The sequence below is a fragment of the Oncorhynchus kisutch genome, linkage group LG7 (assembly GCF_002021735.2).
Source record: "Oncorhynchus kisutch isolate 150728-3 linkage group LG7, Okis_V2, whole genome shotgun sequence".
NCBI lineage: Eukaryota > Metazoa > Chordata > Actinopteri > Salmoniformes > Salmonidae > Oncorhynchus > Oncorhynchus kisutch.
Window position 1 is genome coordinate 31575320 of NC_034180.2, and position 27748 is coordinate 31603067.

At 43.1% G+C, this 27748-nt stretch overlaps 2 protein-coding genes across 2 annotated transcripts; one reads left to right on the plus strand and one right to left on the minus strand.

Annotated features, from left to right (window-relative positions):
• tmem179ab (transmembrane protein 179a, genome duplicate B) lies at positions 1-3769 on the plus strand. Its single transcript, XM_020487992.2, has 4 exons — positions 1-407; positions 2046-2183; positions 2398-2476; positions 2599-3769. The coding sequence occupies exons 1-4, from the start codon at positions 106-108 to the stop codon at positions 2779-2781; spliced, it is 702 nt and encodes a 233-aa protein (XP_020343581.1). The 5' UTR covers positions 1-105; the 3' UTR covers positions 2782-3769.
• Positions 3770-3930: 161 nt separating this feature from the next.
• Positions 3931-27748, minus strand: LOC109894471 (uncharacterized). Its single transcript, XM_020487991.2, has 8 exons — positions 27612-27748; positions 26502-26532; positions 21346-21432; positions 19566-19692; positions 9206-9345; positions 7321-7496; positions 7106-7232; positions 3931-6049 (listed from the first exon to the last, which is right to left on the minus strand). Exons 3-8 carry the CDS (start codon positions 21395-21397, stop codon positions 5844-5846), a joined length of 828 nt encoding a protein of 275 aa, XP_020343580.2. The 5' UTR covers positions 21398-21432; positions 26502-26532; positions 27612-27748; the 3' UTR covers positions 3931-5843.

Below are 27748 nucleotides of genomic sequence, written 5' to 3' on the forward strand. Positions count from 1 at the left end.
TGCTGCCTGCTCCAGCCTGAATGGTGCTGATGCTGCGCCCACGCTCAAGTGTCTACTGCGCAGTCGCCGATGCAACAGACGCAGTAAGAGAAAATATATGGGAAAATGGCCCTCGATAATGTACTTTTCGCGCAATGCATCCTCTATTTTTTGGCGTTTGTGTTTGGCTTTATTTCCGTAGTGCCTCTCTCCGAAAACACGGAGGATTTTCATGGAAAATGCTTGCTTTTCACGCGTGGTATGTGGCAGAATGAGAACATCACAGTTTCAAAGCAGCGCTTCATCGTTGAGGAGTGGGGACCCGAGTCTTCCTGCAGTTTCATCACTTTTGTCGGGATAGCATCTCTCGTCCTCTCCGCAGTGCAGGCATGGAGACTGCTGTTCTTTCTTTGCAAAGGCCACGACGAGTGAGTGTCCTAATAATTTGTGGTTGTTCTGCATTACTGTCCATGTTTTCTTCGTGTGTATTTTATCTTAATTATTTTTAAAGAGATATAAAGAGATGGGTTGTGTTTCAAGCAGCCCATCCACTCCCACGCCCGAATGATCAGTGATGCTGCTTGACTAAATACAGCAAAAACAAAACCCGCTAGCCATTCATTTAATATATTTTCCGGAGTCCTTTCTACAGATCTAGGCCCCAAAGAATTAAAAAAACGTATGTTTTTGCTATGTCACAATTTGCCCACCACCCTGCGTAGCTCCATAATCAATACGTTTAATCAGCCCGAGGGAAGAAATGCAATTTTCTGCCTTTTCAACAGAGTTGCAATCACAGAAACTGCATTTATGGATTAGGATACTCTATCTGAAAGAGATGTGTCTGCAATCTTTATAATAACATGTTTTACTACTGTGCAATGCAGACGATTTCATTGGTCTGACATTAGGTGACAGAATGAAACAGTGACAGACCATCCACTTAAACAAACATGTAGACCTATCTAAAACTAAGAATGAATGAATTAGTGTGATACAGCTACACCACCAATATCTTTATATTGGTCATAGCATCCATAAAAAAAACGCCATATAGCCACAATAAAAATAAAACCCACCACTCAAGCATTTGACAAGATGGTTGGAATAAGAAAAGAAAACACCACAATCTCCACAGACATCTTCAATTCAAATCCAATTCAACACCAAGGAAATGTGACAAGGATGGTATTAAAGAAATCACATTATACACCTTCCTAATGAGTTGCACCCCCTTTTGCCCTCAGAATAAACTCAATTCGTCAGGGCATGGACTCTACAAGGTGTCAAAAGCATTTCACAGGGATGCTGGACCATGTTGACTCCAATGCTTCCCACAGTTTTGTCAAGTTGGCTAGATGTCCTTTGGGTAGTGGGTCATTCTTGATACACACGGGAAACTGTTGAGCATGAAAAACCCAGCAGCATTGCAATTCTTGACACACTCAAACCCGTGCGCCTGGCACCTACTAGCATACCCTGTTCAAAGGCACTTAAATATTTTGTCTTGCCCATTCACCCTCTGAATGGCACAATCCATGTCTCAATTGTCTCAATCCTCTTAAGGTTCCGCAACTTATTTTATTTTTTTAACCTAAAATGACATACGAAAATCTAACTGCCTGTAGCTCAGGCCCTGAAGCAAGGATATGCATATTCTTGGTACCATTTGAAAGGAAATACTTTGAGTTTGTGGAAATGTGAAAGGAATGTAGGAGAATATAACACAATAGATCTCGTAGAAGATAATACAAAGAAAAAAACAACCATTCTTTTGTAATTTTTTTTGTACCATTACCTTTGAAATGCAAGAGAAAGAACAGAATGTATTATTCCAGCCCAGGTGCAATTTAGATTTTGACCACTAGATGGCAGCGGTGTATGTGCAACGTTTTGGACTGGTCCAATGAACCATTGCATTTCGGTTCAAAATTTGGTATCAAGACTGCCCAAATGTGCCTAATTTGTTTATTAATAACTTTTCATGTTCAAAATTGTCATGGTCAATCTAATGTTTTGTACACTCAGTGTATATTCTCTGTCTCTCACTCTCTCTCTGAGTGTAGTTCCCTGTTCAATGCCTTCCTGAATCTGGTGATCAGCTCCCTGGTGGTGTTCACAGTGTTCCTCTCCAGCACCATCGTCAGTGTGGGCTTCAACCTGTGGTGTGACGCCATCACAGAGGGAGGGAGCATGTCCAGCAGGTGAGACTCAAAACACCCTGTCTATACCTCACACTGTCTTTACATGTCTCCCAAGCTCTTCGATTGTCTGTGGCAATATTTAGAAATACTACTGAGTTCCAACCGTATACCTATGATCATGTGACTAGTCGTGTCCCCTAATCTCAGTGACCAAAGTAACAGTATGAGCAGTTCTTCTCCTAAGCTCACACCTTACTCTTTACTTGTATTTCAGCTGTGAGGACCTGCAGGACACTGATCTGGAGTTAGGCCTTGACAACTCCTCGTTCTATGACCAGTTTGCCATTGCTCAGGTAAGGGTCAGACGAATGTGTAGACTTATACACTATGTTGATACTTGAGACTGTACCAGAGTCTTCTGTCCAAATTTGACCCAGCTCTGGTTGAACCCTGTGACTATGTCTCCTACCTGCAGTTTGGTCTGTGGGCAGCGTGGCTGACGTGGATGGGTATCACGGTCATGGCCTTCCTCAAGGTCTACCACAACTACCGCCAGGAGGACCTTCTGGACAGTCTGATCCACGAGAAGGAGCTGCTGCTGGGACGCTCGTCCCGCCGGGGCTCTGATGCCAGCCAGATGAAGAGTGGCATGGTCTAACACCCAGAGGACACGTCACTGAAACACATCCTCTTATCCTAACCTTACTGCCATCATAGATAGGCCAGCCCCTGACAACCTATATACCATCAATTGAAATTCCATTAACTGTGATTAGAGTGCATTGTTATGCCTTGCTTACATATACTCCTCCTCAGATATATGCAGTCTGATTTACCAGTTGAAAACGCTGCTGTTGACAGCAAAGCGTAGGGTAAAGGCATTCCGGCTGTATTGTGGAGCTGATTCAATCCACTTGTCCACTTGCTATATTTATATTTGTTAATGAGTTACTGCTGACATGTCTTCCCCTTCAAGGCACTCACTGGAGTGTAAATTGGCTCAGAGAATCAAGGCCATTTAATGAGGATAGAAATGGAACATAGAGACTTCTTTTAAAAATGACTTCCTATTTAGCTGCACTTAGATGATGACTCAACACAGGGTGGTTAAAGGATGGTGAAAATTGATCTTTTTTATTAGATTTTTTACTGTGTGCATGTAACATTAGACGTGTGAGCAGGATGTAGTTGTTGATGTTGGGCAATATATTTTTTGTAACAATCCAATACATTCAGATTGTGCAGGCTTTCAGTAATGTGTGACTTCCTTGCCTACGTGCAGCAGCAGAGTATGATGTGTGCTTTTGCGGTGTATTATACAGTATCTACAATTACCAAACACTATTTTGTAAAAATGAAAACTGTACTATGTAAGAGACGTGTATGGTCAATGAACTTAAGTTGACTGGGACAGAACTCAGGAGGAAATGCCTAAGAGTCATATAGCTAGATAAATCAGTCTACCTGATCATCCTGATAATCATAAAAAGTTCAGGCTGGTCATGAGGCACAGGGTCTGATATTCCTCAATCCTCATGCCCCCAAAAAAACATTGACTGTGAGTGAACAAATGATAAGTAACATAGATGGGATAACTCATTATCCAAGGCCAGTTCTGTGCTGTTGTGTGTGAGGAAATGTAGTCCGCAGTGTGGAAAGATGGATCATCACTTTATTACACGCACACACACACACACACACACACACACACACACACACACACACACACACACACACACACACACACACACACACACACACACACACACACACACACACACCTCACTACTCACCACCCTCACAGATCTTGGTATGCAATGACAGTTTTATTTCAAATAATTCAAATAAATAACAAAATATAGAAACTACAAAATCCTTCTAAAAGGCACTTCTTTCAAAGTGACCACAGGCCTATTGTCAGCAGTGAAATGCAGCTACTAACCAAAATGTGCAGAAACAAGCCAAGTTGACTTGCTGGGTATTTGTATTGCTAATGATAGTAGTTCCGTTTGATGGTGCAAAGGGAACCTTCAGTCCCAGTAGCTCCTCCATTCAGACATTGGTTGCATCATATTGCTCAGATTTTTCCAGCACCGACTCTTTCTTATAGTTGTGTTCCCAGAAACCTGTTATACTGTTTAAAGAATATGTATCAGTGGAAACAACGTCTTGTGTTTTATTGCTCGGATCAAGAGGTATATGATAAGCATCACATATATAAGCATCACATTTGTCCTTTAAAGCTCCACCTGTTTATAGAAGAGACTTTAATTTCTATATTTGAATGGTTCCAAGTACTGAAGGTCCCACAGTGATGATTCAATTAGTGTCATAATGTTGCTGCATCTTACCACAGACCATTGGACCGTACAATTCATGTAGATTCCTTTCTTTACTTTGCATCATTAACATTTGCTCTAATTTAAGGTACTTTCAATTCCCAAATAATCATTAACTTTAAAAGCATTTGACATCAAGATTAAAATCTGAATATTGGCACAATCAAAAAATAGAAATGTAACAAAAGCCCTTACAAAATGTACTCTAAAGAAAATAAAAGTATTTGATATTTGAGTAGATGCAGATATGCAGTATGGAAGAATAAATACAATTTCGAGGAAAGAGGATATTATTTGAGGCATTTTAGCATTTACCAAGAGGTACACTGTCAAAATCATAAGCACTCATTGAATTTGAGTACATTCCCAGGAAAGTGAGTATTCATATTATTGTGGTGAATGTCTTATCATCTTTGTCCCAACTTGGAACCCAAAACTGATCTGACCTAAAAAATAGTCCGACTACAACAGGGTTTTCCAAACTCCGTCCTCGGGATCCCAAGGGGTGCACCTTTTGGATTTTGCCCTAGCACTTACACAGCTGATTCAAATAATCAACTAATCATCAAGCTTTGATAATTTGAAACAGCTGTGTAGTGTTAGGGCAAAAAAACAAAAAATGCACCTCTTGGGGTCCCAAGGACCAAGGTAGGAAACGCCGGACTGCAGTATTTATGCTGTAAAAGAAAGATGGCTTTGTCAATTTGCTAGTTTAACATGGCACTGTGAAGTGAAGCAGTCCTGTGCCTGTGTCAGCGATCCTTTTCAGAAGGTTGTCACATTGTGCTTGACTCAATCCATAATCCCTATTTTAGACAGTAAGGGTGTTTTGTGCCAACTCTAAGCAGTTTTTCACACTTTATACATTCAATTATGTGCAATAACAAGGCGTAATATTGTGATAGTCCTTAGTATACGGTATATACACATTCATATCTGTAGCTAGCTTTTAAGTACACAAATGACATAGCATTGTAATTAAATAAATATAATTAATTTGGCATTCCATGAAACATTCACTCACAATAGATTGTGCCAAGAAAGGAACATGTAAGTTATTGTAGCAATTAAGTGAGCATACCAGTGAGCATCGACATTGCTGATGTGCAAAATGTCTTATCAACAAAACGAACATGGTAGCATACCCACCACCTAGGTACGTACAGTATACAGGCATGGAGGCTAAATATCTCTGGGATTACACATTTCTCCATATATGGGTGTGAGCATAGCAGTAGGGGTGCACATCTCAACACCATAGATAGATAGTCCGTGTGTATGACTGAGGTGCTCGGGACCAGGCTAGGTAGGGCACCTCAACGGACATGTAATGAAGAGAGTGAATGCAGTCCTCCATGCCTCCCCCTCTGGTGGGTCCCAGTCACTGCATGGTTAGCCAGATCCAGCAGCCCCACAGCAGCTGTTTTATGTGTATCAGGTAGACAGCCAGCGAGGCCTCCAGCTCCTCACAGACACGCTGTGGGCGCCGGCGGTCCGTGCAGAACATGGCCACGCCCAGCAGTGACATCAGCAGGAACAGGCAGGTGAACAGGGCCAGGTGGGGGCTGGGCGGTGATGTGTCATAGGCTGTGAACCACAAGAGACCAACAACAAACTGTTGAATGATTTATGATTTGTAAAGGCTCTCCCAGTCTGCATGTTCAGGAGTGAGGGGCATGTTGTTTTCCTGATGCAAAATCACTTTTTTCCGCCCCATTGTAGCTAAAGGCCTGATTTTCAGTCTCTTTATTAACAGTATAAAAAGTGCCATACACCAGATACTGGACTGGAATATGCAATATCAAAAGTGGGTGGAATACCCATGCATCACAGTACAATATTAAAATGTCTATGATTGCAAATTCTCATATTAAGCACCACTCAACAGTCTTCCATACACAGATTTAGTATAACAAGTCAGTAATGACCAGTCAATGAGGGTGACACTTGCTCCATATTCTTAGTGAGCTATTATTTGGGACCACTGTCAGACAGACTTACCAACTAAACGGTCATAGTATGGAATGTCTGCGAAACCGATAGACAAGAAGCAAGTAAATAAATAAATAAAAGGCTACCTTATTTGCATGCATAATTAATCATGAAGTGTAAATAGCTTGCTCATGTTTGTTCTTTTTGTAAATTCAGCATTACATTAAGTACTACAGTATCCACAAGGGACAGTGTTTTACAATCTAATCACAGGATTTTACTGTATCTTGTTCATTTTCTTTTACAGCTAAGCCATAACAATGCAGATCGCTTTGTAAGGTTCAGTAGTAGTGGCCCATAGAGAATGAGGAGAACAGTAGATTTAGCAGTATAACTCACCAATGTATTACTAAGCATTGTTAAATACGTTTTGATTTAGTGAGTGTTTAATTCTCTAAAACCCAGTGGAATAGAGCTGAGTCAGTCCAATAACAAATGTGTTTCTTGTTTCTGCAGACCAAGGCCTTCCAGTGCAGTAGAGAGGAGTGTGAGTGACTGGGTAGAGGTGAGAATGCACCAGAGGGCAACGCCATCTCTCCTAGGCTCGTTACATGCACTGAAGGGGCTCAAACTTTGAAAGTTTGGAAAGATCTAGTCCTCATGGCCTCCATATGTTTGGCATTTGATCTCTGATCCTGATGTCTCTCTCACCATGCACAGTGGTTTCAGGCTCCCTGAACCGGACCCGCCGCTCGCCTTTCCGTCTGTGGCTGGGCTCTGAGTCTGATCCTGAGCCAGATCTCTTCAGTATGGACATGGGGATTTTACCGTTGGTGACCTGAGGAGAGGGTAAGATATCATTAGAACTGAGGACACAATGGACACCAGTTTTGAGGACATTTCAGTCATTGAAATAAAAGTGTCACCTTGGGTTTTGGTGTGTCCACCAGTGGGCGGGGGTCTTTCCTGTGCCGGACCTCAGAGCGTTTATCCCGGTGGGAATGGGAATGGGAATGGGAAAGACCGTTGTTGAGTGTGTCTCTGAAGGACTCGGCAGCAGCAAACCTCTTGGAAAGCGCTGACACACACTGGCCTAGGGAATCTAAGGGATTAACCATGAGTAAACATTAGTCTCTGACCACAGATGGAACCTGGATCCAAGGTACCAATAAACATGCAGACAACAACTGTGTAGATAGAGCTGAAGATGAAAGTTCAAAATACAAAAACAAACATTTCTGCAAAAAACATCAGGGTTGACTCCATCATGGCCATTTACTATATACACAGGTACAGTGCAGTGGTACTTACAACACACACATTTCCAGATCACAAAAGCACTGCACTGGCTTTGTACTATGAAAGATGTGGAATAGACTGCACAAGCAACATGTAGACCGTCCAACTATCAATAAATGGGTTTATAGGAGGAGTGCAGCTCACACCCACAATGACAACTCTATGACAGCCATTTTAGGTCACAGCGAAATCACACTTTGTGTACAAAATAAATAAAATAAAATCTAATCTTATTTGTCACATGCGCCGAATACAACAGGTGTAGGTAGACCTTACAGTGAAACTCTTTACAAGCCTTTAACCAACAAAGCAGTTTTAAGAAAATAGGGTTAAGAAAGTATTTACTAAATAAACTAAACTAAACTACTTTTTTTAAAGAACACAATTACATAACAATAATGAGGCTATATACAGGGGGCACCGGTACCGAGTCAACATGCGGGGGTACAGGTTAGTCGAGGCAATTTGTACATGTAGGTATGGGTAAAGTGACTATGCATAGATAATAAACAGTGAGTAGTAGCAGTGTAAAAACAAGGGGGAAGGGGTGGGGTCAATGCAAATAGTCCGGTGGCCATTTGATTAATTGTTCAGCGGTCTTATGGCTTGGGGGTTGAAGCTGTTAAGGAGCCTTTTGGACCTAGACGTGGTGCTCTGGTAGCGCTTGCAGAAGCACGTGAATGAAATGTGTACCCTGACAGTGACCTGGCTTACATTGCAAGGACAAACTGTGTCCATGCTTCAGCTGTTCTCTTTACTTATTGACAATAATTTTACCAAGGATATGGCCAAGAAGGTCAACTGGCATGAATAGGAACCGTTCTCTTAGCACCCCAGGTCCTACACATAGCCTGCTCTACTGAGCACCCCTGTCTGTGAACACTGACTCAACAGCTGTTCTCAACATCTAGGGCACATTTTACCCCGTGCCTTCTTCAGCAGACCTCTTTACCCCAAAAATGGCAACTTTGGAAAACAGTAGAAAATGCCACTTCCTCATCATGCGAGTGAAGCATGAGCACACCAATACAGTGGCTTCAAACTGTCAATTTCACAATAAGTATTTTCTGTTCAGCTCTATATAAAACCACTCTGAGTGGGTGTGTTTACTCATTTAACAATTCCTTGAGCAGACATCATACAGTAGGAGGGCTAACTGGAATTATGTAAGCCACTTATAGTGCGATGTGTGCGCTGAAGCAAAGCAGTTAAGTTGTTCCTGGGCTTAACAGCTGTTTTCCGGTTTGTCATTCCACAAGAGTGTGCTTTATGTCAACCTAGTGACAAGGTCTACACCAAATCACCTCTCAGGGTTCAGTTTAACTACAAACTGTCAACTATAAACTCTCCACTGCCTGTGCCCGCCTGTCACACTGAGAAGAACATGCTGACACACTCAGCCGTGATGGAACACTCATGACTATTGAGTTAATCTACTGTAAGTATTCATCCATGTTTATTTCAGCATGACACTGGCTTTTAAAGTGTTCTGTCTTTATTCAGGGGTTTTACCTGAGTATTCTGTTTTGCCAATTTCTGCGTAGACGGTGGCCAGCAGCTCCAGACTCCTGTCTGTGACGGGGTGGTCGCTGCCAAAGGCCCTCTGATGGATCTTAGTGGCTTTCCCACTGTACTCTAAAGCGAGATGAGGTCTAAAAGACGAAGGACAGGAACACAGAGATAATTAACATTTTATGGATTATTTCTCCCATTGGGGACAGATGTCATTTGAATGTCTAGTTGGATTTACATTTCGTTGAGATTTAAACTAAAGTAAATTCAATGTGAAATCAGGTTAAAGGAGGGTGAAAGAAAGGCAAAACTTTTTGCAAATCAAATTCGTTTTCCATGTTGATTCAACGTCATCAGATTGATTTTGTTGAAATGACGTGGAAACATTGATGCACAAGTTTTTTTCCCTGTCGGCTGTGTCAATAGAAAATCCAGACAACCAACCCATGGAAAGCAACCTCAAACAAACATACAAATAAAATATATTTTATTGTCCATTTTGCCATGGCTCCCACTGGTTGGTTAACCGTGCACCCTTCCACAGCTATACTGCTCTGGCATGGAGCTAGGTGGGCATAGCATGGCAAGACAAATTCCGGCCCTTACGTGTGCCAATGGATGTAGAGCAAGTCCTGTGTAGTGTCACAGATGTCACGATCGCTGTTCCAAAACCAAGCTTCCCTTCAATTAGTAATGGCCAGGTGTCTGTTTGCACTGTTTTAGAATGTCATTTGAGGACATCCGATCGCCAAAGTACAGCGAAGCCCTTCAACGGCCAAAGGACTTCCTGCCACAGCGCTGAAAGATTCAGGAAGCACGATAACTTTCTGTCCAAGAGAGAAGACGGGGGCTGGCATTGACTTAGCACTGACTACTAAAGACAGTTATATGAGCACCTCTTCCAGTTTTCTCTTGGTAGTCCTCATTACTCCATCAGTGTCCAAGGTTAATGTTCATCTCAGAGACCGTTCATAAACACCTACAAAAATGTCTATGACCCAGTAAAGATGAAGAGGCTGCCATCCTCCCAATTCCAAACTGCCACAAGCTCCAGTGTTCTAGTGCTGTAGTAGGGTGTGAGTCTTCTAAAACCCTGTAAATAAAATATTGCACCCAAACAAGTCCATTGGATTGGGAGGCGTCTAATGTGTGGATGAATTTGGGGCATTCTGTACATTTCTTTAGGATGAAAAGCATAGTATTAGGGACACACTAAACTAAAAGTACGGTTCTAGAGATGCGCTAAACTAAAAGTACTACAGACACACTAAACTAAAAGTATATTGCTACAGACACACTAAACTAAACGTATAGTACTAGAGACACCCTAAACTAAACGTATAGTACTAGAGACACCCTAAACTAAACGTATAGTACTAGAGACACCCTAAACTAAAAGTATAGTACTAGATACACCCTAAACTAAACGTACGGTTCTAGAGACACACTAAACTAAAAGTATAGTACTAGAGACACCCTAAACTAAAAGTATAGTACTAGAGACACCCTAAACTAAAAGTATAGTACTAGATACACCCTAAACTAAAAGTATAGTACTAGAGACACGCTAAACTAAACGTATAGTACTAGAGACACCCTAAACTAAACGTATAGTACTACAGACATACTACACTAAAAGTATAGTACTAGAGACACGCTAAACTAAACGTATAGTACTAGAGACACCCTAAACTAAAAGTATTGTACAAAAATGAGAGATCAAACAGCAGAAACCAAAAAAGCCAAAAAAACGATCTCAGACTAGTATGTAGTGAACGATGGAGCAGCAGAAGAATTTAGCTTGAGTAGTCAGGATACCTGTTACCCCCTTCCACCCTATCAAGCCAATCAGGCTAAATTCTCTAATCTTCCAAACATTGACAGGAGGGGCAAATAAATGTGTATGTTCCTGTCTTTGTGGCCTACCAGAATACCCCAGCATCAAAGACATCAGATCAATGTGTATGTTCCTGTCTTTGTGGCCTACCAGAATACCCCAGCATCAAGGACATCAGATCAATGTGTATGTTCCTGTCTTTGTGGCCTACCAGAATACCCCAGCATCAAGGACATCAGATCAATGTGTATGTTCCTGTCTTTGTGGCCTACCAGAATACCCCAGCATCAAGGACATCAGATCAATGTGTATGTTCCTGTCTTTGTGGCCTACCAGAATACCCCAGCATCAAGGACATCAGATCAATGTGTATGTTCCTGTCTTTGTGGCCTACCAGAATACCCCAGCATCAAGGACATCAGATCAATGTGTATGTTCCTGTCTTTGTGGCCTACCAGAATACCCCAGCATCAAAGACATCAGATCAATGTGAATGTTCCTGTCTTTGTGCCCTACCAGAAAACCCCAGCATCAAAGACATCAGATCAATGTGTATGTTCCTGTCTTTGTGGCCTACCAGAAAACCCCAGCATCAAGGACATCAGATCAATGTTTTATCATTACTGGCATACGGTTTACGTCATTTCCGGTCACAACTTGCAGGCTTGTTTTCGAGTTGCTGTGCGTTTTGTTGCTAACCTGTTTTGCTACCTGACAACTTTACGGTTTTCACTTTTTAATTACCGTTCATATATTTATTTATTTTTTCCTCAACTTTTTCACTCCGGACGCTTTATCTGGACACGATTCGTCAGGACCTCCAACAGCCGAAGCTAAGTAGTAACATTAACATGATGACTTCTAATTGCAGCCGCTGTACTCGGCTTACGGCGAGGATAGCTGTGCTGCAAGCCCAGCTTCAGACGCAATCGTTAGGCAAGGGTAATTTCAGTGTAGGAAAGGATGAAATAGCGTCTGTGGCACCAGTAAGTACAGATAGTAGTGTAATTGGCCCTCTTTCTGGGACTCACCCACAAACAGGACCAAGCCTGACCTGCTGAGGAGTGACGGACTCCATCCTAGCTGGAGGGGTGCTCTCATCTTATCTACCAACATAGACAGGGCTCTAACTCCTCTAGCTCCACAATGAAATAGGGTGCAGGCCAGGCAGCAGGCTGTTAGCCAGCCTGCCAGCATAGTGGAGTCTGCCATTAGCACAGTCAGTGTAGTCAGCTCAGCTATCACCATTGAGACCGTGTCTGTGCCTCGACCTAGGTTGGGCAAAACTAAACATGGCGGTGTTCGCCTTAGCAATCTCACTAGGATAAAGACCACCTCCATTCCTGTCATTACTGAAAGAGATCATGATACCTCACATCTCAAAATAGGGCTACTTAATGTTAGATCCCTTACTTCAAAGGCAATTATAGTCAATGAACTAATCACTGATCATAATCTTGATGTGATTGGCCTGACTGAAACATGGCTTAAGCCTGATGAATTTACTGTTTTAAATGAGGCCTCACCTCCTGGCTACACTAGTGACCATATCCCCCGTGCATCCCGCAAAGGCGGAGGTGTTGCTAACATTTACGATAGCAAATTTCAATTTACAAAAAAAAAAATGACATTTTCGTCTTTTGAGCTTCTAGTCATGAAATCTATGCAGCCTACTCAATCACTTTTTATAGCTACTGTTTACAGGCCTCCTGGGCCATATACAGCGTTTCTCACTGAGTTCCCTGAATTCCTATCGGACCTTGTAGTCATAGCAGATAATATTCTAATCTTTGGTGACTTTAATATTCACATGGAAAAGTCCACAGACCCACTCCAAAAGGCTTTCAGAGCCATCATCGACTCAGTGGGTTTTGTCCAACATGTCTCTGGACCCACTCACTGTCACAGTCATACGCTGGACCTAGTTTTGTCCCATGGAATAAATGTGGTGGATCTTAATGTTTTTCCTCATAATCCTGGACTATCGGACCACCATTTTATTACGTTTGCAATTGCAACAAATAATCTGCTTAGACCCCAACCAAGGAACATCAAAAGTCGTGCTATAAATTCACAGACAACACAAAGATTCCTTGATGCCCTTCCAGACTCCCTCTGCCTACCCAAGGACGCCAGAGGACAAAAATCAGTTAACCACCTAACTGAGGATCTCAATCTAACCCTGCGCAATACCCTAGATGCAGTTGCACCCCTAAAAACAAAAAAAATGTCTCATAAGAAACTAGCTCCCTGGTACACAGAAAATACCCGAGCTCTGAAGCAAGCTTCCAGAAAATTGGAACGGAAATGGCGCCACACCAAACTGGAAGTCTTCCGACTAGCTTGGAAGGACGGTACCGTGCAGTACCGTAGAGCCCTTACTGCTGCTCGATCATCCTATTTTTCTAACTTAATTGAGGAAAATAAGAACAATCCGAAATTCCTTTTTAATACTGTCGCAAAGCTAACTAAAAAGCAGCATTCCCCAAGAGAGGATGACTTTCACTTTAGCAGTGATAAATTCATGAACTTCTTTGAGGAAAAGATTATGATTATTAGAAAGCAAATTACGGACTCCTCTTTAAACCTGCGTATTCCTCCAAACCTCAGTTGTCCTGAGTCTGCACAACTCTGCCAGGACCTAGGATCAAGAGAGACGCTCAAGTGTTTTAGTACTATATCTCTTGACACAATGATGAAAATAATCATGGCCTCTAAACCTTCAAGCTGCATACTGGACCCTATTCCAACTAAACTACTGAAAGAGCTGCCTCCTGTGCTTGGCCCTCCTATGTTGAACATAATAAACGGCTCTCTATCCACTGGATGTGTACCAAACTCACTAAAAGTGGCAGTAATAAAGCCTCTCTTGAAAAAGCCAAACCTTGACCCAGAAAATATAAAAAACTATCGGCCTATATCGAATCTTCCATTCCTCTCAAAAATTTTAGAGAAGGCTGTTGCGCAGCAACTCACTGCCTTCCTGAAGACAAACAATGTATACGAAATGCTTCAGTCTGGTTTTAGACCCCATCATAGCACTGAGACGGCACTTGTGAAGGTGGTAAATGACATTTTAATGGCATCGGACCGAGGCTCTGCATCTGTCCTCGTGCTCCTAGACCTTAGTGCTGCTTTTGATACCATCGATCACCACATTCTTTTGGAGAGATTGGAAACCCAAATTGGTCTACACGGACATGTTCTGGCCTGGTTTAGATCTTATCTGTCGGAAAGATATCAGTTTGTCTCTGTGAATGGTTTGTCCTCTGACAAATCAACTGTAAATTTCGGTGTTCCTCAAGGTTCCGTTTTAGGACCACTATTGTTTTCACTATATATTTTACCTCTTGGGGATGTTATTCGAAAACATAATGTAAACTTTCACTGCTATGCGGATGACACACAGCTGTACATTTCAATGAAACATGGTGAAGCCCCAAAATTGCCCTCGCTAGAAGCATGTGTTTCAGACATAAGGAAGTGGATGGCTGCAAACTTTCTACTATTAAACTCGGACAAAACAGAGATGCTTGTTCTAGGTCCCAAGAAACAAAGAGATCTTCTGTTGAATCTGACAATTAATCTTAATGGTTGTACAGTCGTCTCAAATAAAACTGTGAAGGACCTCGGCGTTACTCTGGACCCTGATCTCTCTTTTGAAGAACATATCAAGACTATTTCGAGGACAGCTTTTTTCCATCTACGTAACATTGCAAAAATCAGAAACTTTCTGTCCAAAAATGATGCAGAAAAATTAATCCATGCTTTTGTCACTTCTAGGTTAGACTACTGCAATGCTCTATTTTCCGGCTACCCGGATAAAGCACTAAATAAACTTCAGTTAGTGCTAAATACGGCTGCTAGAATCCTGACTAGAACCAAAAAATTTGATCATATTACTCCAGTGCTAGCCTCTCTACACTGGCTTCCTGTCAAAGCAAGGGCTGATTTCAAGGTTTTTACTGCTAACCTACAAAGCATTACATGGGCTTGCTCCTACCTATCTCTCTGATTTGGTCCTGCCGTACATACCTATACGTACGCTACGGTCACAAGACGCAGGCCTCCTAATTGTCCCTAGAATTTCTAAGCAAACAGCTGGAGGCAGGGCTTTCTCCTATAGAGCTCCATTTTTATGGAACGGTCTGCCTACCCATGTCAGAGACGCAAACTCGGTCTCAACCTTTAAGTCTTTACTGAAGACTCATCTCTTCAGTGGGTCATATGATTGAGTGTAGTCTGGCCCAGGAGTGGGAAGGTGAACGGAAAGGCTCTGGAGCAACGAACCGCCCTTGCTGTCTCTGCCTGGCCGGTTCCCCTCTTTCCACTGGGATTCTCTGCCTCTAACCCTATTACAGGGGCTGAGTCACTGGCTTGCTGGGGCTCTCTCATGCCGTCCCTGGAGGGGGTGCGTCACCTGAGTGGGTTGATTCACTGTTGTGGTCATCCTGTCTGGGTTGGCGCCCCCCCCCCCCACTTGGGTTGTGCCGTGGCGGAGATCTTTGTGGGCTATACTCAGCCTTGTCTCAGGATGGTAAGTTGGTGGTTGAAGATATCCCTCTAGTGGTGTGGGGGCTGTGCTTTGGCAAAGTGGGTGGGGTTATATCCTTCCTGTTTGGCCCTGTCCGGGGGTGTCCTCGGATGGGGCCACAGTGTCTCCTGACCCCTCCTGTCTCAGCCTCCAGTATTTATGCTGCAGTAGTTTATGTGTCGGGGGGCTGGGGTCAGTTTGTTATATCTGGAGTACTTCTCCTGTCCTATTCGGTGTCCTGTGTGAATCTAAGTGTGCGTTCTCTAATTCTCTCCTTCTCTCTTTCTTTCTCTCTCTCGGAGGACCTGAGCCCTAGGACCATGCCCCAGGACTACCTGACATGATGACTCCTTGCTGTCCCCAGTCCACCTGGCCATGCTGCTGTTCCAGTTTCAACTGACCTGAGCCCTAGGACCATGCCCCAGGACTACCTGACATGATGACTCCTTGCTGTCCCCAGTCTACCTGGCCATGCTGCTGCTCCAGTTTCAACTTCCACCTGACTGTGCTGCTGCTCTAGTTTCAACTGTTCTGCCTTATTATTATTCGACCATGCTGGTCATTTATGAACATTGAACATCTTGACCATGTTCTGTTATAATCTCCACCCGGCACAGCCAGAAGAGGACTGGCCACCCCACATAGCCTGGTTCCTCTCTAGGTTTCTTCCTAGGTATTGGCCTTTCTAGGGAGTTTTTCCTAGCCACCGTGCTTCTCCACCTGCATTGCTTGCTGTTTGGGGTTTTAGGCTGGGTTTCTGTACAGCACTTTGAGATATCAGCTGATGTACGAAGGGCTATATAAATAAATTTGATTTGATTTGATATGTTCCTGTCTTTGTGGCCTACCAGAATACCCCAGCATCAAGGACATCAGATCAATGTGTATGTTCCTGTCTTTGTGGCCTACCAGAATACCCCAGCATCAAGGACATCAGATCAATCTCAATTCAACGGCTCAGACACAAGAGGCATGTGGCAGGGTCTACAGTCAATCACGGACTACAGGAAGAAACCCAGCCCAGTCACGGACCAGGATGTCTTGCTCCCAGGCAGACTAAACAACTTTTTTGCCCGCTTTGAGGACAATACAGTGCCACTGACACGGCCTGCAACGAAAACATGCGGTCTCTCCTTCACTGCAGCCGAAGTGAGTAAGACATTTAAACGTGTTAACCCTCGCAAGGCTGCAGGCCCAGACGGCAGCCCCAGCCGCGCCCTCAGAGCATGCGCAGACCAGCTGGCCGGTGTGTTTTACGGACATATTCAACCAATCCCTATACCAGTCTGCTGTTCCCACATGCTTCAAGAGGGCCACCATTGTTCCTGTTCCCAAGAAAGCTAAGGTAACTGAGCTAAACGACTACCGCCCCGTAGCACTCACATCCGTCATCATGAAGTGCTTTGAGAGACTAGTCAAGGACCATATCACCTCCACCCTACCTGACACCCTTGACCCACTCCAATTTGCTTACCGCCCAAATAGGTCCACAGACGATGCAATCTCAACCACACTGCACACTGCCCTAACCCATCTGGACAAGAGGAATACCTATGTGAGAATGCTGTTCATCGACTACAGCTCGGCATTCAACACCATAGTACCCTCCAAGCTCGTCATCAAGCTCGAGACCCTGGGTCTCGACCCCGCCCTGTGCAACTGGGTACTGGACTTCCTGACGGGCCGCCCCCAGGTGGTGAGGGTAGGCAACAACATCTCCTCCCCGCTGATCCTCAACACTGGGGCCCCACAAGGGTGCGTTCTGAGCCCTCTCCTGTACTCCCTGTTCACCCACGACTGCGTGGCCACGCACGCCTCCAACTCAATCATCAAGTTTGCGGACGACACAACAGTGGTAGGCTTGATTACCAACAACGACGAGACGGCCTACAGGGAGGAGGTGAGGGCCCTCGGAGTGTGGTGTCAGGAAAATAACCTCACACTCAACGTCAACAAAACTAAGGAGATGATTGTGGACTTCAGGAAACAGCAGAGGGAACACCCCCCCATCCACATCGATGGAACAGTAGTGGAGAGGGTAGCAAGTTTTAAGTTCCTCGGCATACACATCACAGACAAACTGAATTGGTCCACTCACACAGACAGCATCGTGAGGAAGGCGCAGCAGCGCCTCTTCAACCTCAGGAGGCTGAAGAAATTCGGCTTGTCACCAAAAGCACTCACAAACTTCTACAGATGCACAATCGAGAGCATCCTGGCAGGCTGTATCACCGCCTGGTATGGCAACTGCACCGCCCTCAACCGTAAGGCTCTCCAGAGTGTAGTGAGGTCTGCACAACGCATCACCGGGGGCAAACTACCTGCCCTCCAGGACACCTACACCACCCGATGCTACAGGAAGGCCATAAAGATCATCAAGGACATCAACCACCCGAGCCACTGCCTGTTCACCCCGCTGTCATCCAGAAGGCGAGGTCAGTACAGGTGCATCAAAGCTGGGACCGAGAGACTGAAAAACAGCTTCTATCTCAAGGCCATCAGACTGTTAAACAGCCACCACTAACATTGAGTGGCTACTGCCAACACACTGTCAATGCCACTGACTCTACTCCAGCCACTTTAATCATGGGAATTGATGGGAAATGATGTAAATATATCACTAGCCACTTTAAACAATGCTACCTTATATAATGTTACTTACCCTACATTATTCATCTCATATGCATACGTAGATACTGTACTCTATATCATCGACTGCATCCTTATGTAATACATGTATCACTAGCCACTTTAACTATGCCACTTGGTTTACATACTCATCTCATATGTATATACTGTACTCGATATCATCTACTGTATCTTGCCTATGCTGCTCTGTACCATCACTCATTCATATATCCTTATGTACATATTCTTTATCCCCTTACACTGTGTATAAGACAGTCGTTTTTTTTGGAATTGTTAGTTAGATTACTTGTTCGTTATTACTGCATTGTCGGAACTAGAAGCACAAGCATTTCGCTACACTCGCATTAACATCTGCTAACCATGTGTATGTGACAAATAAATTTGATTTGATTTGATTTGATCAATGTGTATGTTCCTGTCTTTGTGGCCTACCAGAAAACCCCAGCATCAAGGACATCAGATCAATGTGTATGTTCCTGTCTTTGTGGCCTACCAGAATACCCCAGCATCAAGGACATTAGATCAATGTGTATGTTCCTGTCTTTGTGGCCTACCAGAAAACCCCAGCATCAAAGACATCAGATCAATGTGTTCTGGTAACACTTGAAACTCCCATTAGGGATGTTGTCCCTTTGCTCCACCTCTACAGGTAAATTAACCTCGGTGGTTTTTGCATGAGGGCCACAGATGCAAACATTTCTTTGTGCACTGGTTTATTTTGGCGAGGTACATTTTCATCCGGATGACATTTTCAAAGCACTATGAACATATAAACCCATCTTTCACTAACAATCTGGGGGAGCGGCAATATGGAATTGAGTATCACTTTAAGATGTGAGACAGCATACAGTTTAAATACTGTAGATTTCTGTTAGAAATAAGCATATCATTCAGAAACGTCCAATTTAAAACTACAGAAAGCGAACAAAGCCTCAATGAAATAGCCTCATGTCTGAATGACAGTACCACTGTTTTTCATTTTGTAAAGATATTATACACTCTTACAGCCTTTCAAACGTAAAGGGGAACAGAGCTAGCCAAAATATCAAAATACAGCATCTAGTAAATATAACTAGAGCCTTTTGGAGCCTTTAACAGCAAGCAACAACACCTACAGTATCAGTATATATTATGCTGTCTATATCAGGCATAATATTAATATCTACTTTCTCATCCCTCCATACTTGAAACCCAGTAATTACCAACACCAGTTCAGAAAAGCCAGCAGAACAGAAACAGCAAAGTTGTCTCATTTAATGAGAGGAAGACCAACAATACTAAACAGCACTGCCATTATTGCAAGAGAGGACATTTGCGTTATTCTTGTTAACTCTACGTACCTTTTACTCATGATGCAAAGCTGGGCCAGCCGCTCAAAATGCTGTGCCTGGGAGGCCTGATCCGATAGCTCCTCTGGGGATGCCCATCCTGTCCCAGACGAGCCCAGCAAAGCCTCCTTCTGGGGGCCTGTTACACACACACAGGGCATGTAATCAGCCGCCCGCTAACGTCTGTCTCGATCCCTCTTGCTCACGCTCTATCCTTCTCTCGCTCTTTATATCCCTTTAACTCCCCCTGTCTCTCTACATAGCAAGTAAACAGAATCCAAAATGCTGGCGATGTGATCTCTGGCAGGGCTGGCAGTGTGGAGATGAGAGTGGAGTCTGAACAGCAGAGCACAGTGGAGCCAACAGGATAGTGAGCAGGAGACGTCAGATAGAGAGCAGAGGGAAGAGGGAAGGGAGAGGATACTGTGAGTGCAAACAGCGCACTTACCACACCCACAAAAGCAGTGGCACAGCTACCTGTTCACACAGACACAAACACCTGAGCTGACCCTGGTGGGAGTGGAGATTAGCCTCCATAAAAGCTTTTCCAGCCTAACGTTGGAGAGGTAAACTGAAAAGTAAAGTGGCTCAGAAATGGCAATAATAATAACTTTTAACAGGATGAGGGAAAAGAATAGAAAGCATTGAAAATAGAGTAGGTCCAATATCTGTCAGATAATCAAAATGAGATGGAAATGGGCTGAGGTTTGAACAGGAGATTGAAGAGAGAGAGAAGGCTGGTGGAGTGATTGTGATGCCAGCATTGCCCCAGGAGAGAGAAACAGAGCAGCTGGCACAGTGCTGAATCAGGGGCCTCAGTATTCCATGGCGCCACACAACTCCTTATGAGATAATGCCTAACATGGCCATTTGTCTTCCCTGTCCATCCCATAACTCCTGCTACCTCCTGCCCATGCTACACTGAACTGCTGTTGAATCAGCAGCCAGCCAGCCAGCCAGCCAGCCAGCCAGCCAGCCAGCCAGCCAGAAAGAAAGAAAGAAAGAAAGAAAGAAAGGCATATGTCTGGAGAGGAGAGGCGGCAGGTGATAGATGACTGGCCAACCCTGTTGGGTTGTAAGGGATACACCAGGCTCTCAGATTGGTATATTACAATAAAAAGGTCCTAAAAATACACTGCATACCATACTGTATACCACAATTGATAGCTTACAGCAATGGAATTTCATTAGGGCACCCCTTAATCACCCAGTTAGAGTGCTAAGTGTAGTTTATAACACAGTTTTGGGAGGACAGCTTTACGCTTCAGATGACATACCTAATCCACAACAGGAACTTCCATATATGTGCTTGTTCTTATGTATTGGAATGCAGCCTTGGCGCAGGAACTCCCTATATGGACTCAGACTTCCCATATTGGAATGCAGAATTCCATACATGGATAACGACATTCATATTGGAATGCGGCCCTGTAGCAGGAACTCCATATATGGGTCCAGACATCCACAATGGAAGGCGGCAGAGCGGCAAGGAAATCCATATATGGACTTAGACCAGTACCCATGCCAATTTGCTCACCTGCATCCAATCTTCATTAGACAAAAGCCTGCCTCACTCACCTGAGTCCAATTGCTTCATCAACCACCCTCGTAGTACTTAAACGGCATCCTTCGTCACTCCTTGTACCTATGCACAATGGTGGGCGTCCAACCCAGATCCACGACAAAATGCTACTGACGATGGCCCCCTTCTGATATAGTTGTCAGATGGTGAGAAGCTGAACTTGTGGATGCCACCTTAATGCCCCCATTTTACAGATGTAAATATACTTGCCTGTGCTCCCCTGAACAGCAGTGAGCTCAATTAGAGAAACCTCGTAGAACATCTTCTCAGCCTGAATGAACTGCAGGGCCTTGCCGTCTATTTATATAGGTGAAGGATCAGGCCCAGTTGTCAAAGGTATTAAGTCAGTTGTAGTGTCAGAAATGTTGTCACCAGGCTTAACTGCAACGTGTTTTTTAAATATTTTTTATGGCTCCTGAATGTGACCTCAGCAAGTAACAGGCTCATCACCAACATTCTAGACAGATAGCTCAAAACAGTCTCTGTGAAGGCTTGGACTATAATATCTGGGCATTCTACTGCAGTCTTGTTTGTCAATGTTGATGTGTCAGTTATTTTGGGTATGTGATTCTGTAAGGGATGGATTGAAATTTACTGGGGGGGGGGCTGTTCCAACTCAAGGAGTTCACCGACAGGTTTCTGTGCCAATGCACCACACAACCAATAAACAAAGCATACCAACTTTGAGCACTTCAATATGATGGTTTGTGTTAACACCACAAATAGGCTGTCGATCTCAACAAACAGAAAACACACCCCTCTCTACATTTGAGGTTTACCCAGTATCGAAGGCTTGGCTTGACAATCTCTGAATTTTTTGTAAACGATGTCTCTTTCCGTTCATCAATTGGCCACTGCACAGTTTGAATTTATAGATTGATAGATTTTGTCAGTTAAAAAAACAAACATTTATACCCAAAGATTTTAAGTGACCGGGTTTGCACAATAAAGTCAGGGACTTACAGTATCATAGGCCTTCAGTAGCTAAAGCTTAATAATGGCCATACCAAACCTTCACAAATGTTTCTAAACTTCATTAGGGTAATATCAAAAGTCAAGCCATTGTTTATAGGGAAAATATGAGCAGAAGAGCAAATGTAAATCAGGGAAAAAATGCGCTAGCCTCCCCTGTGCCCAATAAAAAAATACACAACCCTCCCCAAAGCAACAAAAAAATCTTGACAACCCTCCAGTATTTTGGACCACCTCTCCTTCCAATAAATTAAGATTTGTCCCTAAGGCACCAAATATGTGTGCCATCCCTAAAAATAGACTCAGGAGCCGAGTTGGTTCACTTTGTCAAAGGCATTCTTCATACTGAAATAAATGCATCCCTTTGTATGTTGACACTGTTAACACTTGACAGGTGAATTTAAAAGCATGGCTTGACAAGGAAAATGTGCTTAAAATAAACACAGACATACAGCCTGGCGTAAATGGCCTACTCAAAAGCAGGAGCTCTCTGTCGCACGTGAGACCAGACTTTGCTTAGTTCTATTTCTGAATGCTTGTGTGTGACCTATTGATTGCCGTTAAAGTAGCACAGTTTAGATACAAATAAAAGCGTTAGAAATGTATTATATACAGTGAATAAAGGCTATTTGCGTTATTTCTATGCTTCCTGTTCTTAAGTTTTGTTTTTGTGTCTTTTACTTTTGGTTTCGTACACCAGCTCCAAACAGCTGAAAATACATGATATCTTTGGTTATGGAAAAGATAGTTCACAGCGATTCAGATGTACTACGATTTTCTACACTATACTTTTTTGTTTTGTCAAATAAAGTGAAATTAGGCAAACCATTCGAATGTTACCAACCAGGAAAAGCCGGAGCGATTTCTGCATAGTGCATCTTTAAATGACAGTAGTCTATAAACTCTATCACAACTGTCCATGTGAAAGGAAAGAGGCTACCTTTTATGACTAGCAAAATACACGAGAAGCACATTAACACACACTCCGAATAGACTTCACTAGCCAGAAGGATACACAATGTATGCAGTGCCATGCATACTTTATGACTCCAGTAGACATCCAGTGGACAAGTATGTGTTTACTACGATCCTCTTCTAAACATCCTGCATATACTGCAATGTGCCTCATTCCTATTCGTTGACAGTATATAATAGTCAGCTGAGGTAGAGATATTGGGCTGCTGACAGACAGTTTTGGGTTAACTCCAGGGTTTACTGGGCCGCTGAGGTAATGACTGTTCAAATCAAACCATATTTTATTTGTCACATGTGCTGAATACAATGGGTGTAGACTTAACCAAGTAAAAAATTATAATAAAAGAAAAATAGTAACACAAGAGGAATAAAATACACAATAAGGAAGGGAGTACCAGTATACAGGGAGTACCAATACCATATCAATGTGGCGCTATATATAGGGAGTACCAGTACCATATCAATGTGGCGCTATATATAGGGAGTACCAGTACCATATCAATGTGGCGCTATATATAGGGAGTACCAGTACCATATCAATGTGGAGCTATATACAGGGAGTACCAGTATACAGGGAGTACCAGTACCATATCAATGTGGCGCTATATATAGGGAGTACCAGTACCAGATCAATGTGGAGCTATATACAGGGAGTACCAGTACCATATCAATGTGGAGCTATATACAGGGAGTACCAGTACCATATCAATGTGGCGCTATATATAGGGAGTACCAGTACCAGATCAATGTGGAGCTATATACAGGGAGTACCAGTACCAGATCAATGTGGAGCTATATACAGGGAGTACCAGTACCAGATCAATGTGGAGCTATATACAGGGAGTACCAGTACCAGATCAATGTGGAGCTATATACAGGGAGTACCAGTACCAGATCAATGTGGAGCTATATACAGGGAGTACCAGATCAATGTGGAGCTATATACAGGGAGTACCAGATCAATGTGGAGCTATATACAGGGAGTACCAGATCAATGTGGAGCTATATACAGGGAGTACCAGTGCCAGTATTGATGGCCATTACAGACACAACACTTTTCACATGCCAATAAGATGGCTGGAGAGGCGTTCACAACTAACACATTCAGTATGGATTACAAACACAGATATAATTGCATTGTATATCCTGGCTTATAAACTGTACCTACTCGATCCATCACCCCCCAAAAAATCATGAAAAAACTGTCAATACCACGTGATGCCTCAAAAATGTTTTTACAAAATCACCCCAAAGTTACATTTCTAATGTGTTTTGAAATCTGGAGATAATTCCACTATGATCAGAGGCCCATTAAGTCCATATCACTACATTAGAAAGCCACATGCTAACTGCCAATAGTGAGATGAGTATGACGAGGACCCTCTGGGATAGAAGGTCACTTCACAGGCAGGCCACAGAGGTCAAAGCACTACTTCTGCTGATCTGGGGTATTTACAACCTGGCAGGACAGCAACAACAATGCAGCGAACCCACACTGAGTAGGTACTAAGTCCTCCACCCTGAGTTGGTTATGACCAAATTGGGGAGAAAAAAAACACGGAAACAAAAAAAGCAACCCCCTTCCAACAGCAGACCCCCTTCCAACAGCAGACCCCCTTCCAACAGCAGACCCTCTTCCAACAGCAGACCCTCTTCCAACAGCAGACCCCCTTCCAACAGCAGACCCCCTTCCAACAGCAGACCCCCTTCCAACAGCAGGGTGAACTCAATTTAGAGCACATGCAGTACATGTGAAGTGGAGAGGGTCAAGGTTGAGATAAACTTCTAAAGGAAGCACTCTGAAGCATATGTGGCTTGTGACACTATTCTCATACAGTCAACACTATACCACAAAACAGACAATAAAATGTTTTGGATTGTGTTGATTACAAACATGAAACTGTAACAGAAAACATCCTGAGAATGATTTGACTGAAAATTCCATTTGATTGTCTTATTTATTTCTCTAATTTGAGAGCCAAATTGAATGGATAGATTAATACACTTTCCATGAAAGCCAGGATGACTTTTGGTCAGAAAGCTCTGAGAAGAATTCCAGCAACTGGGAGTTATTATTATGGCATTTGATGCTGAGAGTTTATGTTTTTTAGTCTGTGCATGTGAAAATATGTGTTCCCATCAGAGTCAGTTAGATTAGGCTAAGTCTTCACCTCCCTCACTCCCCAGGGAACCTTCCCAAATACAACCCAGAGAGCACTTTAAATGCCTGTTAAACTCTGGCTCTGCCCAGTCACATGAATATCCTGTTTAACCTGTCCTCGGGGACCACCCACTGGGCACAGATGTCAGTTTGACTTACATTTGGTAATTAATGTGAATTAAACATGTCATTGGATTTAGGTTAAAAGTTAGGTGAAAAAATAAAAAATTCCACTACGTTGATGACTTTTTAAAAATATCCAATCAGTATCTACGTTGATTCAACATCATCACATTTAATTTAGGGTTTTAAATGACGTGGAAACAACATTGATTTTGCCCAATAGCCAGTGACTTTAACTGGGACAATCAGACTGTCATGTATCCCATTGTTCTGGCCTAATCTCTGTGTCGACAAAAAGACATGTCTGGATCAGTTCCAAGTAGCAAGTTCCATGATAAAAACTCAAATGACTTTGTAATCTACTTCAAATCGTTATGGTGGTAATGACCTGTGTCTATGAAGCTTATATGTTACTATTAACATATGACACCATTGTGACATAATTATTCATGATGCTATGTGTCTCTTTCATGTCCAAAGACTTAATTAACCCTATCATGACCTATGAACCTCTTAACTAAATGACTTCTGAGACTATGGACATGTATTGATGGAGTGAGCCCAGTAAATCAACCTATTTTGGGAGATGGGTTGTGAGGAGCTGGGTCTTGCTGAGCCAGATAACTTGAGCTAGCGTGAAATGTTTTTCAATGTCTCAGTAACAGAGAGGAGTGCCATGGGAAGAGGTTATATATCCTGCAACACCACACCCCTCTTATCTGAACCCTATACTGCACTGGCCTGTAGTGGATGATGGCGGTGGTGGTGACACACACAGCCACTGCAGAATACAGGTTAGTTAGCTTTCTCATACTCTGTGTTGTGGGGAGATAAGCACTTACAAATCCTCTTAAGAGAAAAGCCTGACCCCATTCAAAACCTTGAGCATTCTGGGACAAAGCTGTGATAATATTCTGTCCCATGGACACAAATTCTCTCTTTATACGATGCTTTTTCTGTACAGCCAAATTACATTTTGCACTGGAATTCACCATACCCGCAGTCCACTGCACCAAAAAAGGAAACAGTTTTTGCCTCCCTAGCATAGTCACAGGTTTCATGCAAAGATAGTACTAATAGTTATCTGGAAGTGGGGTTTGGTCTCACAAGGCCTCCGTTTGTGTGTAAAGGATACAATTATTTTCAGAGATGAAGAGTTCAGCAATCTGTAATCACAAAGGAGAACACATATTAGGATTGTATGATATGAATATGCTCCACAATTAATTGTCTGTCTGCATTCTACACATATTACCATGTATGACCATTCACATTCCACTATTCTCATATAAGCCACTGTATTGTGGAGGGGAATGAACAACACCACCCTCTCTCTCTCTCTCTCTCTCTCTCTCTCGCTCTCTCTCTTTCTCTCTCTCTCTCTCTCTCTCTCTCTCTCTCTCTCTCTCTCTCCTCTCTCTCGCCGTTGGTCTGTTCAACATCATGCCACATTCCTGGATATTGGGTAGGGGCTACATTTGTAATGTAAAGACATTTTCTTTGGGTCACTTGATACATATTGTTATCCAGGGGCCTTTAGTATGTAATCTGGTACTGTGGCCCTGGTTCAACAAAACTGGATCAAAACAACAAAACATTCTATTCTGGGAGACAAGCATGCACATGAAATGAGTCCCAGTAATCGGATGCTATTTGCATTCATTAGATACAGTGGAGTTTCTGGTAATAGGCTACTGACATACATTATTATGTTATGCACTATACATGGACCACTTCCAAACTCATATTGAGGTACAGTAGCTAACATACTCACAGGTTTGCAATACGCATATTGACATTGAAAAGAGCCATTTGACATTTTTCTGTCTGTCCTGAGACAGACAGACTCCCTGTCTTCACCTTGCAACATGCACTGTCAACAGGAAAAACGCTGATCCTGTGCTGTGAGTGGCAACATGACATTTGACATTGGTATTGGTGATGGCAAGGTTGTATTGGTATGTGTAGTGTGTGGCTTGTGTGTTTATATTATATGCTAATGTATGAGTAACAGGCAAACACAGTGTCAGCACTGTATGTATGGTATCAGTATTGTGGTGAATGGGTTTTGTGTCTGTGTGCTCATGTTTATGTACACCACAAGTGTGTGTGTGCATGTGCCTGTAGACTGGACGTTTGTGTATGCAAACATTTGTCTACAGTATCCGTGTGTATGTTTGCGGGTGCATGTATACATATGGGTGTGAGAGTGAGTGATCGTCCGGCCATTAGGTTGGTGGCTCACCTGGTGAAGGCAGTTGGGCAGCGAAGTGAAGCTCTGCACGTGCCTTAACCCCAGCAGAGAGCTAAGGAAGCAGTGGAGGGCGGCCTGGTACTCCCCCTGTTGTTGGAGCTGCTGTCCCAGTTGAAACAGGCCCTCCC